At 37.7% G+C, this 16,644-nt stretch overlaps 1 protein-coding gene across 2 annotated transcripts; it reads left to right on the forward strand.

The window, feature by feature from the left end:
* The first annotated feature begins 80 nt into the window (after window positions 1-80).
* On the forward strand, window positions 81-15,625 carry LOC144007200 (four and a half LIM domains protein 3-like). 2 transcript variants are annotated; one of them, XM_077506616.1, is made up of 8 exons: window positions 81-530; window positions 1,000-1,130; window positions 1,225-1,301; window positions 7,685-7,857; window positions 9,349-9,523; window positions 11,266-11,435; window positions 11,559-11,745; window positions 13,138-15,625. In XM_077506616.1, the coding sequence occupies exons 4-8, from the start codon at window positions 7,702-7,704 to the stop codon at window positions 13,287-13,289; spliced, it is 840 nt and encodes a 279-aa protein (XP_077362742.1). In that variant the 5' UTR covers window positions 81-530; window positions 1,000-1,130; window positions 1,225-1,301; window positions 7,685-7,701; the 3' UTR covers window positions 13,290-15,625. The 2 variants fall into 2 exon arrangements, with proteins under 2 accessions (XP_077362742.1, XP_077362743.1); XM_077506617.1 differs by lacking the exons at window positions 81-530; window positions 1,000-1,130; window positions 1,225-1,301; window positions 7,685-7,857 and adding an exon at window positions 7,951-8,188.
* Window positions 15,626-16,644: the final 1,019 nt, after the last annotated feature.

Consider the following 16,644-nt stretch of genomic DNA (forward strand, 5'->3'; position numbering starts at 1 on the left):
GTTGTATATGCTCATTTTAAAATGAATTTGAGACCATTTTTAGCCCTCACCTTAAGCTGCTTGTTTAAACTGCTTCCTTATTGGGGGGAGAAAATTGGAACAGTTTCAAGTTATTGTATTTACTTATATTCTGTACAGTGTACAGTGCATTAGTATTTCGATAGTATACACATAGTCTCTCAAAAGTGAGTACACGACATGTTTGTCAATATGACATCTTCATTCGACAACAATAAAGAAATCGCATTGCTACATAGAAAAATAGTCAATGTACAGCTCGTATATTTAAATTTACTGTCCCCTCAAAATATCTCCACACAGCTGTTAACGACCTGCAACAAAAGTGAGTACAGTAAACCCATAAGTGGGAAAAAAAAAGGTCCAAATTGTACTCGAAGCGTCAATATTTTGTTTGGCTGACATTTTTTCCCCCCCCAGCACTTGCGCCAACTCTCTTGGGCATGGAGTTCACCAGAGATTTACAGATTGCCACTGGATTTCATGTGACACTCATCCATGATGACGTCAGTGTGAGTGTTAGACTTTTTTTTTCTTTTTTTTTAAGAGCTATTGTTGAAAAATATGTGTGAGGCGTCACTGTACAGTAATGTAAGTTCTAAGTAGTTTGCAGAATTGGACAGAAGGTGGCAGCATAGTTCAACGTGTACACCGTAGCGCTCTTAATGAATGCAGCAGTCTACCTGCACTACGTTTTTATTAAATGAAAGGAAGAATAACCTATTACAGACTTCCTGCACAGTTCGGTAAAGAAGCATAAGCCTCAATTGTGTATTTAAACAAAAGAAATAGAACAAAATTGACTGCAAAGGGATTTTAAGCTTGGGTAGTAATTCCGGAATGCACAACTCCCATTTGGAATGATAATAGTAAACAAACACTTAAGTGGCACTTGGGGGGCAGCTGATTTTCACAAGCCTTTACTCTGTACATCTAATTATCTTAACATCCACTCATTGCCGCAAATTGTCTGCTTTCTAGAAGTGGGAACTCCCGTCAAGGTGCCAAAAAAGAGCAGGAAGACGCGGAGAGAAAGAAAGAGAGAGAGAGACGAAGGGGGCGGTGTTTGAGGAATGCAAGGCGTTTTTGCGCATCTGATGCGCCTGTTTCAAGTCAGTGTGCATTGTGCAAACCCCGCAGACAACTCAGATCGACCACACGAACCCCCCACGCAAGGATTGTCATTGTTTGTCATTTTGTCAACAGGGCAACACGCGTGGACAAAAAGTGGAAAGGATCCAATTGAGAAACGCTGCCAGCTGCCTTCTGATGCGCAAAGAAAGGTAAGTCAAACATATATTTATTCTCATGATGATGATGATGATGATGATGGTACTTTGAATGCCTACCTAATGTAACTCGCATGAATCGAAATGAATGAAAGAAAACTTTAGCCTACTAAAGTTGTAATTTGTTGTCTTTTGCTCTCTTTAAAAAAAACATTTTTGATCAGGTTCCAGCAAACGTATAAAAGCCAATCACTTATTTGAAAGTCAAACATGTTAACCCTAACCATCCAGGATGCACCCGAAAGGATGTCCTTTCTTTAGAATACGGAAATGGTCTGAGGGAGTTAAAATGGGTCACATATGAGTAACTATTACCTACTACTACGTTTTGTTTTGTTTTGTTTGTCATAATGGGGATGCTCTAAGTCTCCTGCTTTATCTTTCACAAGATAAATGATTCTTTTAAAATTGGCCCGCTACATGCTTACAGCTCATTCATGCTTGTGAGTAAAAATGATGTCATAGATGCCCCCCACCCCCTCCCCTGAATAAAACCCTTCATCGGGCTCATAGTTTCCATCAGCAGCACACTAGCATCTTATTATGCCATTTCGGTGAAACCCCTGCACACATTCCAATTCTGAAGAGTTTTTTTTTGGAGGGGGTTATTTGTTTGACACAGTAATTCGTTGTGTTTGCTCTTTACATAAAACAGAGGGTGGAAGAAAAATGTTCTTTCCCACCCGCTACTCAGAAACGCACAATTTTGCTCTGTTTTGACCACGATTACATTCCTCTGAAATTCTTAAAATTGAGACTGTGTTGAATATTCAATAGAGAGAAGCCAGCACTGTCCTGTGCAAATCATACAACCAATGCATGTTAATATTAGTTGATAATGTTTGGCCTGAAGCAGGAATAATCTATTTTGCACTTTCAGGAGAAAGACAAGTGACCTCGTAAGCTTAATTTCTAGTGATTAAACATGTAAAATAAATGTTCTCCAACTCAGGAACAAAAAAAAAAAAAAAACATACAGCACTCCCTAAACCAGGGGTGTCAAACTCATGTTAGCTCAGGGGCCGCATGGAGGAAAATATATTATCAAGTGGGCCGGATCGGTAAAATAACGATTGCCGTCATTTATACGCAGATTTCCGTGGACCAGCCCTAAATTACTCAGCTCAACTGTAATTAATCATATTGTTCCGAAAATAACACAAATGCAAATGGAACGCGGCAACACTTTGCCGTTATACGTTCCGGATGTGTTAAATCCACCTGTTTTGCATATATATTGTTCCCAGAATGCATTATGTGGCGCAGGTAATGACGTGAAAAGGGTGAGTCGCGTTCAGGTACGCTCAGCTTTTTTCAGTTTTGTCGAGAGACGATTTTTATTTTTTTTTTGGATGAGTTCTGAGACGTAAAATTCCCGAATTTTCTGGTCCAAAACCGATTTGGTCAAGACCAGAAGCGTTCCAAAACCGAGGTTTGACTGTAATAATAATAAATAATAATACTAATAATAATTAAAAAAAAAAAACATAACTTTAAGTTGTATGTAAAATGACCGTACAAGTTGCATTGCTCATCTGAGGACTGCTTGTGAAATTACGAATGTATATGTTTTGATTGTGGCCGGCTGATTAATTAGTCCAACATTACAATTTTTTTTTAAATTTATTTTTTGGTTAACAAAATCATCTCGCGGGCCGGATTAAATCCCCTTGCGGGCCGGATTCCGCCCCGCGGGCCGTATGTTTGACACCCCTGCCCTAAACTGTAAATAAATACATTTTACTACATCATCTTACATAACCTCCCTCTTGCGCAGGTTTGACGTCTTGCCTTTTGCCGTAACCATTTATAGTCGAAACACCTCAGACTCAGAAAGCTCCGCAGCACACGACTGAGTTCCAAATAAAATACAAACAAATCAAGTAGAAAACTGTTTTCGTTAACTATAATAACCTTGCTTTCAACTGTAATAATAATAATAATAAAAATAAAAGACTTTTGATTCATCATTGGTCGTACCTTAACGTTTTTCCGTGCAACTTGGTGAAAATGTCGCCGAGGGGAAACAACAACAGCAGCACATTGAACGTCTTTGTACTGGGGGTGAAAGGTAGCACGGTCATCCCCATGGCTGTAATAGAGCAGCTTTGTTTTTCTTTATTTTTACTGTTCACACTTTGCAACGCCGAGGGTGTCACTTTTCCTCCAGAGCTGCAGGCGGGGCTCGTCTACGGGTCACAAGTATTGTATGCGCTCCTCCATCAATATTCTCTTTCACCCCCCACTCCAAAGTCAAGGGTGTGGAAGTCGGGAGGCAAACAATACTTGAACTGTGCTGAGCAAGGAGAAAGCCATTAAACCTCCTTCCAAATCGATTCCGGTGGGAATAAATAGTTTTAAAGTGGGGAGGTAATTATAAAACCCACTTTGTTACTGACTGTACGGCTTTGGGTCATTTGGCAAGTGTTACATTAAAAGAAGAAAAGCGCTGATTGTTACCTTGGAAAAGAAAACAGCTCCGTGTTTCTATCCAGGTTCTGTTCTCATACCGTTTTTCCAAGCATATCATAATAAATGTGCAGCCAAGTTGGAAAATGTTTTAAGATGCTCTTTCTTTCTTTTTTTTTCCACGAAAAGAACTGTGCAACAATAATGTGGTCATAAAGCAACAGCATGCAGATGCAAATAATTACACCTTAATATAAAACGCACCATTTACAAGTCCAACATGAGAGGTACTCAAAAACGTAATATTATATCAGCATTTAAGGTTAAAAATCTTTCATATGGTGGTGTAGTGATTCCCACTCAGATGATATGAATGTGAGTGTGAGTGGTCGTCTGCCGCTATTATTTACCCTGTCATTGATTGGTGACCAGGCAGAGTGTAAATGTGGTCCAATTCAGGTGTCTCCCACAGGATAGGAATGGAACTAGAGCTGTTAAAATTAATCGACAACTATTGTAATAATCGAGCAATTGTTTGGAGCCATTTTTTTTTTTAATTTAAAATTGTGCAAATCTTCTGATTTCAAGATATCAACAGTAATTGTTCACTAATTTCTGTAGTCCTTCATGAACAAAGACTATTGATTATTATTAATCAATCACTGGTTAATAAACAGTTAATGGGGGGGGGGGGGGGGGGCGTTTGTAATACTGTACACTTTAATGCAAAATTTAAATTAATCCAATTTAATCAATTGTATGATAGATAGATTAATCTATTCTAAAAATTAGGGTTGCCAGGTGATTACAATTTTTTAATCATAATATTTAATCAACATTTAACTCACGATTAATCGCAATCTGTTCTAAATGTCCAATAAATTGTGCAATAATATTTGTTTTCTAAGTTTTCATTCTCTAACTACGGTAACTAACTAAATAAACTAACAGAAATATGGCTGCATCTTTTAGTTGTTGATGCAATAATTTCATAATTCATAACTGAGTTAAACTTAAGATACAGTATACTGTAAAAAAAAAAAAAAAAGTGTGTAATTGATTTGTGCTGAGGTCATTTTTCTGCCACTAGATGGCATAATTACATTTGTAAGACGGTGCTCAGTGTATTTTTTTATTTTATTTTTTTAATATTAAGAGCTATCTAATTTTGAAGTACCTTGTGAACTTCTGCACATTTTTAAAATTGTAAAATAAAACTTGACCCCGGTCTCCACAGATATATGCATTATGATTACATTTATTACGGTTACATTTTGACGTGGATGTGTCTGCTGCGTCATGCAGTGATGTGGCTTTTGAATCTGACGCTTGTGACATCACGGAAATGGACAAAAGGCCGAAACAAAACAGAAAAATATACGTCTAATTATATGCTGTTGTTTGTGCAGTAGCAGTAAAACCATACGGACTGTTTGGAATGCACAATGGGGGGGGGGGGGGGGGGGGGGGGGCAACAGCTGCAGCCATCACAAATGTGCTTGTATGTAGACAAGAAACATAAAGGGGGGAGCAAATGGCTATCCGGAAGGAAAGCCATTGTTGTGCTGTGGCATTGATCCCAGCCAAGCATCAACCTGAATAGAAAATGGACAGTTTTAGACATTTTCAGTCAGACTGGTTTCCTCACTCACAATGCTGTGTGACACCAAACAGACATAGGATGGGATGTTTTGACTCGAATGTTGTTGTTTTTTTTGGACCCAGCAAGAGGAACCATTGTCGTTATCAGCAGAGAGGGATGTCTTCACTCCCAGTACTAACATGCCAAAGTTAAAGAAGTCTCTTCTCGAAAGATCGAGCCACGTGCCAGCATCTTCTGAAGACAGGACCAAGAAGAAGCTGTGTTTATCTTTATGTGCGTGTTTATCTGATATACGGTGGTTGCATCATCGGTTACTGAATTGGATGGCTGTGCAGGCATGCGGAATGTAAACTACGGTAGATGTAAAAGATGAGTTCTTTACACACCAGATGCATACTTGAAGCTGTTCCGTAAAGGTCAGCATTCTGGAACAGGAAGCATTCAAATGAATGATCATTATTTCTAACCGCCTTCATAACAAACCACAGAATTTATTTTCAGAACAATATAAGCGGTATTTGGTAGTTTGTGAGCTCTGGGTCGTGTCATTGTTCCGACGGAGGCCTGAACCGAAGGGAGTAAGTGGGGTCTCGGCTCATTCCTTGTCCCCCAAGGGACCTTTCAGAGCCTTTTGGCTTCTCAGCTGCATTTTATTGAGGCCATCTCCTCTTTCAAGGTTTTTTGAACTATGACAAAGTCATATTGTGCCCAAATTAGGGTAAAAAGACAGAAGTAAATGAGCCATGTCTTTCTAAATGTCATGTTGCAAATGCTGGATGATATATATATGTTGTATTTATTAACACAAGCATTAAATTAAATTAAAATGACTCTCTAACCATCAATAAGCAGACATGTATGGCTAACAAAGTTGTGTATATGAGGCTAAAATATTGCTGAAGGAGGCCAAAAACAATCCAGCACGTGGTTACATTATCGTTATAGTACAACTTACAAATTGCACTCCAAGCAAATTAAAATAAAAAATAAAAAAAATCTGAGACTACCATTTGCGGCAAAAGAGGATTATCGGGTGGCTAACAGAGCTAACAATGCTAATATCTATCTACAAACTATTGGCCAAAACGTGGCTTAGATTTTTTAACAGGATGCTAACTTTTCACATCATAATGATAACTATACCCATAATAATGTTAAAGAAGAAACTGACAGCCAATCAAATGTGGCTAACAATGCTAATATCTATCTACAAACTATTGGCCAAAACGTGGCTTAGATTTTTAACAGAATGATAACTTTGTCCGTAATAATGCAAAAGAGAGGCTAAAACATGGTTTGAGTTTTTAACAGAATGATAACTATCCCCATAATAATGTTAAAGAAGAAACTGACAGCCAATCAAAATGTGTCTAACAATGCTAATATGTAGCTACAAACTATTGGCTAAAACATGACTAAATGTTTAACAGAATGATAACTCTGCACATAATAATGCTAAAGAACCTAAACAGAGGCTAAAACATTATTTGAATTTTCAACAAAATGATAACTATGACCATAATAATGATAAAGAATCTTAACAGCCAATCAGATGTGGCTATTAAAGGCTAATGTATGGCTAGCCTCAAATGCGGAGTGGTTTAATGTTTTGGCTAATAGTGACGACCAAACGTTTGATATAAGTAGCTAAAATAGACTAAAACACTTACTTAATGATGTAAGACATTACAATAGTAAAGTAATACAACAAACCAAAATAAAAGTATAACAAAATATTACAATATTGATACTGCAATTGGCTGGATTTACAATTAGGTCATGTTTTTGTTCTTGCAAAAATAAAATTGGATTTAAAAATGCTGGCTGTATTGAATTTGCCCTTTAAACATAGGCAAAAAAATGAAAATGCCCTCAGTAAAAAAAAAAAATTGTTTGTTTTTTTAAATGGAGAGCAGTGTTTCATTTCAGCTTCCAACAATTAATATTGTTTGCTTGTTCTTTGTCAATGCCAAGACGCCACAGGTGGTTTGCACAAGAATGAGTAGGAGGAAGGGGGATACACTCATAGATTAGGTAATGACTAAAGTACTGATTCACAGAGAATCAGCCTAGTTGGAATTCCTTTAGGTCTTACCTCAGATCCTTTGTGGGTTTGGCGTAGACTGATTCTGAACAATATTTAACCATAAATGTCTACAGTGTTCAATTTTCATTCAACAGAGAAATGTTTTTCTCTCTCACCTTTGTTGATAAATCCACATATCTGGAAACTACAGCTGTAGCCCTTCCCTTTCCTTTCCTTTGCTTCTATCTCTCAATGTTTGACCAACTCCCTTGACCCGATCCTCCCTTTGCCTTCTTATTGCTGAGGATGTTTGCTAAACTGTGAATTCTTTGTTCGCAGGAGGTCATCTTGACATCATGAGCGATCGGTTCGACTGCAAGAAATGCGACGAGTCCCTGTACGGACGCAAATACATCCAAGTGGAGGACAACCCCCACTGCATCCCGTGCTACGACCGCCTGTATGCCAATACCTGCCAGGAATGTAAAGAAATAATCACGCATAATGCAAAAGTAAGCTTACTTTTTATATTATGTTATTACCACTGTTTGTTGCTTATCATGATTCTAGCTTGGGGGAGGTCTGCACTTTACAAGTTCAAACCAAGTCTGCTTGCAGCATCCCTTCTTGGTTCCATAGAAACCTCCCAAGAAAACAGCCGCAGATGTCACAAAGGCCACGAGTGTCCTGTGAATCATGAGCTCCCTGTGAGGGAACAACAGTAAATTACACCGCTGCTTACTTTGGCCCTCGAGTCTGCTCACAAGACGAAGCGGCGGCCATCCCCTCATCCCTCTCTCCCCTTTGCCTTTAGTTGTTTTTGTGAAAGCCAACGCCTGCAACGTACGTTTTTTCGCCCACTGTTCAATGGGCCCATTTTTCAAAAGGCCAGTATGAACTGCTGTTGAACTGCAGCACAGGCATCTGTTCAAGAAGGAAAACAGAGAAATACGGATCCATCCATTTTCTGTACTATTTGTCCTCATTAGGGTTGGGTGACACTCTTGGGTATTGAGATGTGCCAGAAGTGATTTGAACAGGGATCTCCTGACCAGAGATGGGAAATCCAGGTCCAGAAAGTAAAAACTCTGCCACAGTTTGGCTTTAGCCCCAGGTGCTAGCTAGCTAGCTAGCTAGCTAGCTCGCTCCCAAGCAAGCTTCCTTGGTGCTCGTTTACCTGCTAGGGAGCTAGCTACCTAAACCTAACCCACTCGCTAGTTAGCTCCCATGGTGCTCGTTTACCTGCTAGGAAAGTAGCTTGCTAGATAGCAAATCCAGGTCCAGAAAGTTAAAACCCTGCCACAGTTTGGCTTTAGCCCCAGGTGCTAGCTAGCTAGCTCCCAAGCTAGCTTCCATGATGCTCATTTACCTGCTAGGGAGCTAGCTAGCTAACCCTAACCCGTTAGCGAGCTCACTCCCATGGTGCTCGTTTACCTGCTAGGGAGCTAGCCAACTAGACAGCAAATCCAGGTCCAGAAAGTTAAAACCCTGCCATAGTTTGGCTTTAGCCCCAGGTGCTAGCTCGCTAGCTCCTTAGCTAGCTCCCATGGTGCTCGTTTACCTGCTAGGGCGCTAGCTAGCTTGATAGCTAGCATTAGCCAAACTTGTGGCAGGGTTCATATACTTTCTGACCTGGATTTGCCACCTCTGCTCCCGACTGTGAGACTGATTCGTTCACCACTAGGTCACCATGCTGCCACCAGAGAAAAAACATTTAAAAAAAAAAGAAAAAAAAAAAAAAAAAGAAGAGAAACCTCATCCCATGGATGACAAAGATGAGGAACATACTCTGCTAGTATTAAATCACAATTAAGCGCAGATGGTTTAGCATTAGTCATTGATTGTGAGTAATATGTTATGACTGGGGGTGACTTTCATCATCATTACGGCACAGTCTCATTTAAACCAGTCATATCCTAACCCGACTGTACAGGAACACTGTCTGTTCTGGTCCATTTCATTGACATCAGTGGTTTGTTTAACAACGTAACTTCTTCCTCCAGGAGCTGTTCTATAACGACCGATACTACCACGAGCACTGCTTCCGCTGCATGCGCTGCGACCGCTCTCTGGCCGACGAGCCCTTCACCAGCCAGGACGACGCGCTGGTGTGCAGCGAGTGCTACAGCAATGAGTTCTCCTCCAAGTGCGTGGTCTGCGACAAGAAGGTTATGCCTGGTGAGATGGCTTTCTTTCATCCTACTCTTATCGTTGCGTTCACACTCCCAAGTTGCAAAAAGAAGGTCTTCGAGATATAAACGGGCTGAATTTTCATTCAAGGCACGACGGGTTCGATGTGACAAAATGATTGCAGAGGCGGTTTCATGCTGTGGCTGCTGCGGTGGTGTCGGATGGCTGAAAAGTTTTCCTATCTTGTGGCTTGTGTGAGAGATATTCAAACTATTCAGCCTGGAATGCACTTCACGCTTTCCGCAGGTCATTAAAAAGCATTAAAGGTCATTAAATGGATTTAATCTCTTAAATGGCACTAAAACACATTATTGAAGTTTGAAGTTTATTGAACATGTAAACACAAACAAACAGCAAAATAAAAATTATTATTAAATACAATGTCCAGAGGCATTAATTCAAATGCAAAAGAAAAATGTACTGGTTCTGTTACCAATGTCCAACATGAAACATTTATGCCATCTAGTGGCAGAAACATTACCTGAACGCAAATCTATTACTCTCTTTTTAACTGTTTAATATATCTTTTTAACGTCAAATAACTGAATTAATGTATCAGTGAACTAAAAAAATAAAACCACATTCTATTTGGAATCATATTTGTCCACTTGCTATACTTTTGCTATATTTTTATTGATATTTTATATCTTGTAAAATATTTTATTGTACATTTAGAATTGATATATTGTGCAATTAATTTGTGATTAATCATTAACTATAGAAATCAAGTGATTATGATTAAAAAGCGTAATCAAATTTTATGTTAATTAACAAGAGTATCAAAAACTTGAAAAAAATTTTTTTATTGTGCATTTAGATTTAGAACAGATATAATATGCGATTGATTTGCGATTGATCGGTAATTAACTATGGAAATCAAGTGATTCATTATGATAAAAAAAATCATAATCAACTTTTTTGTTAACAAGAGTATGACAAACCTGAAAAAATGTTTTATTGTACATTTAGAAGAGATAATATGCGATTAATTTGCAATTAATCGTTAATTAACTATGGAAAGCAAGTGATTAATTAGTATAAAAGAATCATAATCAACTTTTTTGTGAACAAGAGTATGAAAAACTTGAAAAAAATATTTTATTGTACATTTAGAAGAGATAATATGCGATTAATTTGTGATTAATTGTTAAATAACTATGAAAATCAAGTGATTCATTATGATTCAAAATAGTAATCGACTAAGAGCTACAGAGTATTTGCATATATGTGTATGTATGTGTGCGCGCATATATACAGTATATATATATATATATTTATATTTGCAGTACGAAATTTGAATTAAATAAATTTTAAGTTGCATTAAAAAAATAGTTGCTCATACCTGCAGAAATTCTGTACTTATAAGATGCTGTCGTATTAAATGTTGACAAATTGCTAAATAAAAGTGCCGATCAGTACATGTCGCGGGAATCGATAGGTGAACAAAGACACATATATATTGAATGGATATTCATTTTCACATCAATTAAGTGTAATTGGATCAGCACACATGTTAAGCTCTCACAACACAACTAGTTGGTAATCTGTTGTTGTTGTTAAACTCATACCAGGAAGTGTGAAATATTGTCAATCAATTGTGGCGCAAACGCAGAACAGGTTTAACCATCACGTTGAATAATCCCAAATTTAAAAGCCTCACATGACCTTTCGAGAAGATAATGATGACAAACTTTTCCTCCTTTTTGAAAACGTGATTTCTCTTTTGACAGGATCAAGGATGTTGGAGTACGGCGGCTCCACGTGGCACGAGGACTGCTTCGTGTGTCACGGCTGCGACAAGCCCATCGGCGCCGAGGCCTTCATCCCGGACAAAAACAATTACTACTGCCTGCCGTGCTATGAGGGCAGGCTCGCTCCTCGGTGCAGACACTGCAACAAGGTGAACGTGGCCTCGCGTGACATTACACCTTGGAGAGCGTATTGATAAAAAAATAAAAATAAAAAAATAGGTCAACCCTTCATGATGTGACGTCCATTCTTGAAACGTGTTTTCGACCTGCAGGCTCTGACTAAAGGAGGGGTGACCTACAGGGACGAGGTGTGGCACAAGGAGTGCTTCCTCTGCGCGGGATGCAAAACCACTCTGGCCGGGCAACCTTTCACCTCGGAGGGGGAAAATCCTTACTGTGTCAAGTGCTTCAGCAGCCTCTATGCCAAAAAATGCGCCGGCTGCAACACGGCCATCACAGGTCGGTGATGACGCTTGATCGCCAGCGCTTTTGTTTGGTGGCTGAGTTTGCCTTTTTTTTTTTTTTTTTTTTTTTTTGTGGGTCCAACCAGATTTCAGAATTAATGTATTGTGGAGTTCCCCAGGGATCACAATTCTTGAGCCCATATTATTTATTTTTTATACAATAGTTTTTTTTTTTTTTTTTTTTAAATAATTCATATATAAACCAGTTGAAACCAAATACTGTATTATATAGTTGCATATACAAGACTGTCTCAGAAAATTAGAATATTGTGATAAAGTCCTTTATTTTCTGTAATGCAATTAAATAAGCAAAAATGCCGTACATTCTGGATTCATTACAAATCAATTGAAATATTGCAAGCCTTTTATTGGTTTAATATTGCTGATTATTTTTTATTTATTTTTTTTTACTTGGTTTGAGAAAATATTCTAATATTTTTAGATAGGATATGAGTTTTAGCAATATTAAAATAATAAAAGGCTTGCAATATTTCAGTTGATTTGTAATCCAGAATGTATGACATTTATCACAATATTCTAATTTTCTGAGACAGTCCTGTATGTACACCTAAGTGTGTGTAAATGTTAATAATAATAATAATAATTATAATTATTATTATATAATTATTATTATTAATATTTAGGGGTGTCAAAATTAGTACTTTAATTTGAAGTTCCTTTTAACACCACTATTTTTTTATTTATTTTATATTTTTATTTTATATTATTTATTATTTTCACACATTTTATGTTTTAACACTTAATTAATTTAGCAGTAATACATTTAATAATAACACATATATTTGTGGAGATGGGGGTCAATTTGTATTTTACAATATTAAAAATGTGCAGAATTTCATATTACTTCATGTTAAAGATTAGACAGCTCTTAATATGAAAATGAAAAATGCACTGAGCTGTCACTGTTTTACAAATGCAATTGTGCCATCTAGTGGCAGAAAATGACCTCAGCACAAATCTATATCACACTCATTTTTTATTTTTGTTTTTTATAATTTTAACAAAATTTTATGACTTATAAAATTACCGCATCAATGACTAAAAGATGCAGCCATATTTATATTTAACATTCCCCCCCCCCCCCACTTATGTAAACAAAGAGTATGAAAACTAATTAAAAAAAATATTTTATTGTACATTTTGAACAGATATATATTGTGACTCATGCAATTAAAAAAAATATTGCCTGATATTATTATTATTATTATTATTATTATTATTATGTGAAAAGGGTAAACGATATAAGCTGTTTTTTTTTTATTTATGTAGATTTTTGTTTTGATGAAATCAACTGAACTAAATGAATTAAAAATCATCAGTGCAACCAATATAACTAAGTTATAACGTGCCAAATGTGCCCCGATAGGTTTCGGCGATGGCAAATACGTTTCTTTCGAAGAGCGGCAGTGGCACCAGCCCTGCTTCAAGTGCTCCCGATGCTCCGTGTCATTGGTCGGCTCCGGCTTCTTCCCGGACCGTGACCAGATTCTGTGTACGGACTGCAACAATGACGACTGAACCAACAAAACTTGCAAAACCTCAGCGATGTACTCCATGTTGGTCCACCGCAAGTAGCTACTTTGGAGTTTTTATTTTATTTTTTTTTGTATAAAATCAGCAAAAAGAATCTATTGGACTTTTTATTCATATAGTTTGCACTCCATGTTTCATAAATATGCAGTGTGTCCACATGAGAATGTTGTTTCCAAAAAATGATTTTGAAAAAAAAATAGCATCTTCAGCATAACATGTCTGTCATAATTGTGTTTTCATTTGGTCAGTTTATTATTGTGTGTCATTCCATTCTGGAAATAGCCTAAATATAGGCTACCACGAGTTTTTTGCAACAATGTCCTACTAAATTCTCATGTGGGCACATTGCCGCTAGACCGAACAAATTTAGTTTTGCAATATTTTGATACAGTTCATCATTGTGTGTGCTCAAATGCGTTTCATAATTGGCAGCTTTGGAATATAACAATAGTATCTTAGAAAAGTTGCATGCTCATATTTTATTTAATGGGTACACTATCGAAGCCACACAGACTAACTTTTTAGGATGTAATGTATGCGATATTCACATTTTTATGTAAAAAGACGCTAATAATTAGTTCCCTCTTTATTAAAATAAAAGAAAAACTTTTCCTTTCAACTGATAATTGAAGCTGTCAGTATAATGAATGTCGTACTACTACAAGACTTAGCTCCTCCTACTTTTGCTTCTCCAAAATAGCGCTCCCATGCGAACTGAGTTACAATTACCTCAGTAAACCGTATAAATATTTACAGTTCAGCAACCCTGTACCAATCGTGTTTATATAATCATGTCATGTTGAAATTCCAAGATCGTGTGTGCATGTTAAAAAAAAAACAAAAAAACACAGATAATCTTTTAAGGATCATTTGCAAATAACTACCCAAACACTAATAAAAAAGGATTTAAAGTGGTATAAATGTGACCACATGACCTCCCGTTCGGTTTGTGCTAGTTCAACATTATCCCTTAAATGTGCGGTTGTCATGTGGCGACATGAACATCCTGCCACTTCCTGCTTTTGATCACCATTTATGACCCTAATACCGCGCTCGGGTCCTTATCAACTCCAGATGAAAAATAAATAATAAAAGGGCCGTGCGGTAGCGCTTTTTTTTTTTTTTTTTTTTTTGTCGTCTTGTCGTCGGCGGACTGGTTTCCCAGGCCTCATCCTGAAATATATTTGACCTTGTTTGAGGCAGTGAAGGAGAACAGGACTTGTTTGCTCCCAAGAGGACGATGAGGAGGAAGCACATGGTGGACGCGCCGTGGCAATTCGGTGTCGTGTCATCCTGCTCAGCCTCTACGGACTCCAGGCTGTTGAAGTCATTAGAACATGAAGAGTTGGATATCGTCAGCTAAGTCCCAGGTACCAAACGCACGCCCCGCCACTGCTACAGTAACTATAATACGACGTGTCACGCAGGTTCCAAAAGCAGCATTTCAACTGTCGAAAACAAAGCAGACCTCTTTTACATGTCACTCGAAACCAATAATTTTCTGTCCCCCCCTAACACAAAACGCCTTCAGGCCACAGACTGCCATTTCCTCTCTGCACTCAAGAGGACCCAAAAAAAAAAAAAAAAAAAAAGTCCCATCCAGCGACTCTCTTGATAATTACTATATAGCTGCCGTCCAAACATAACGCTCGAGTCATCCAGTTCCATCTTAGGAACCTTGCTCCGTTCCACAAGTTGTCATTAAAAACCTTGCTGAATTTCCTGACGTGACAAGAAGCGATGCTAACACGTACAGTAGGTATTTGCAAGTGGAATGTGGTGATCATAAATGTTTCCACACGGTGTTTAGAGGTGCTGAGTCATGAAACCTGGTCCTTCTCTCTTTAAATGAGATAATGACACATATTATGGGGTGTCAAATTCATTTACATTGTGGGTCACGTTGTAATTACGGTTTCCCTCAAAGGACTGTGAAAATGTCAAAATCTCAGGGGGCGGCCATTTTGCTACTCTTGTTGGCGACTGAAAATGACATCACAGTAGGGCTCAGATACTGTCACAGGCAAAATGGCCACCTCCTGAGAGCTAGATAAAAAGGGTTGATTTTGAGGCTTAATTCATCATTCACAAACATATTTTGCCATGTTTAGACTACTGGGGGCACATAGAACATATTGTAGATAAATGCTTTGGTTTTTTTTTACTTGATTTTGTTTTACCACACGATTTCTGTCTAAATAAAACTCACTTATTCAACCAACTTTTCCCGTGTCCTTGTTTGGACCACGCCAACTTCTGAAATTTGCCTTTCTTTTTTACCTCAACTATGGCTGTATGTTGCACAACAAGCTATGTATAACTTTGACAGAATCTCTCCACAGACAAGCCATAATAATAGTGTCTCCATTTGGAATGCTCCCGCACGACAGAATATTTTCTAACCATCTCTGCGCCAAATGCCAGTTAATTGCCTCAGCAGTTTAATTACCAGCAGTCTAAAGTTTCTTACCCTAGAATTAAATGTTTGAAGGACTCGTTGCTCCAAAGTTGGAAAATACTTAACTAGTGAGCCAAATGAAACGCGACTCTGGGATGGAAAGGCGGCGGGGCTGCATGAAACCAGGGAATGTATTTTGGAGACTTCACAGTTTATTCATCACTGTGTCTGCCAGCGTAGAATTAAATTCTCTCTTACAGTTTCCATCTTCTTGGTCCTGTGTACAGTATGTGCTACTTTTGTCTTATGTGACAGATAGGGGCATATTTGGAATGTTCACAAAATTGTGTTAACAGTATATTCTGTTTATTTTATAGCATTCCTCTTGTCTGCAGTGCTTTCAGTACATGTATGTGGATTTTAGATTTTTTTTTGTTGTTGCGGGGGTTCAATTAGATTTCAGCAGTCTAGATTGTCGTGTCAATCTAATCTGTCCAGAACCTTCGGAATTAACAGTGCTGCCCATGTGGCTGATAAAATATTTATAATTATACAATATGCCTTAAAACAACAGTCGCGTACACTTTGTTGCATTTTTGTCATCGTAATATAGTTAGTTACCACGTAACTAAGCTGTTAGTTTAGCTTCTTTGACGAGCTACTCTTGCTTCGTGTCTTCTGGATGCCCTGTGCCGGCACCATCCTGCCTCTTACAGGTCAATCTTGGTACTGCACCAGACTTCAGTTTTGGGACGGTACCTACAGTCATTTTGTGAACATTGCACACCATTTTATGTTTTTTTTTTTTTTTTTTGTTTTTTTAAGTGTTATAAGATTATAGTAGTATTTTTCTCAAGAATGTCACTTAAAATACATATCATAAATCAAACTGTCTAAAAAATGAGCATATGAACATTTGTCAATAAACATTGGTTATAAGAA

Source organism: Festucalex cinctus, chromosome 19 (assembly GCF_051991245.1).
Source record: "Festucalex cinctus isolate MCC-2025b chromosome 19, RoL_Fcin_1.0, whole genome shotgun sequence".
Classification (NCBI taxonomy): domain Eukaryota; kingdom Metazoa; phylum Chordata; class Actinopteri; order Syngnathiformes; family Syngnathidae; genus Festucalex; species Festucalex cinctus.

Excerpts from the sequence above, each read along its gene's own strand:
- LOC144007200 (XM_077506616.1), top strand. The coding sequence starts at position 7,702 with ATGAGCGATCGGTTCGACTGCAAGAAATGCGACGAGTCCCTGTACGGA. Across the intron at positions 7,858-9,348 it reads TAATCACGCATAATGCAAAA|GAGCTGTTCTATAACGACCG; the intron begins GTAAGCTTACTT and ends TTCTTCCTCCAG. Across the intron at positions 11,436-11,558 it reads GGTGCAGACACTGCAACAAG|GCTCTGACTAAAGGAGGGGT; the intron begins GTGAACGTGGCC and ends TTCGACCTGCAG.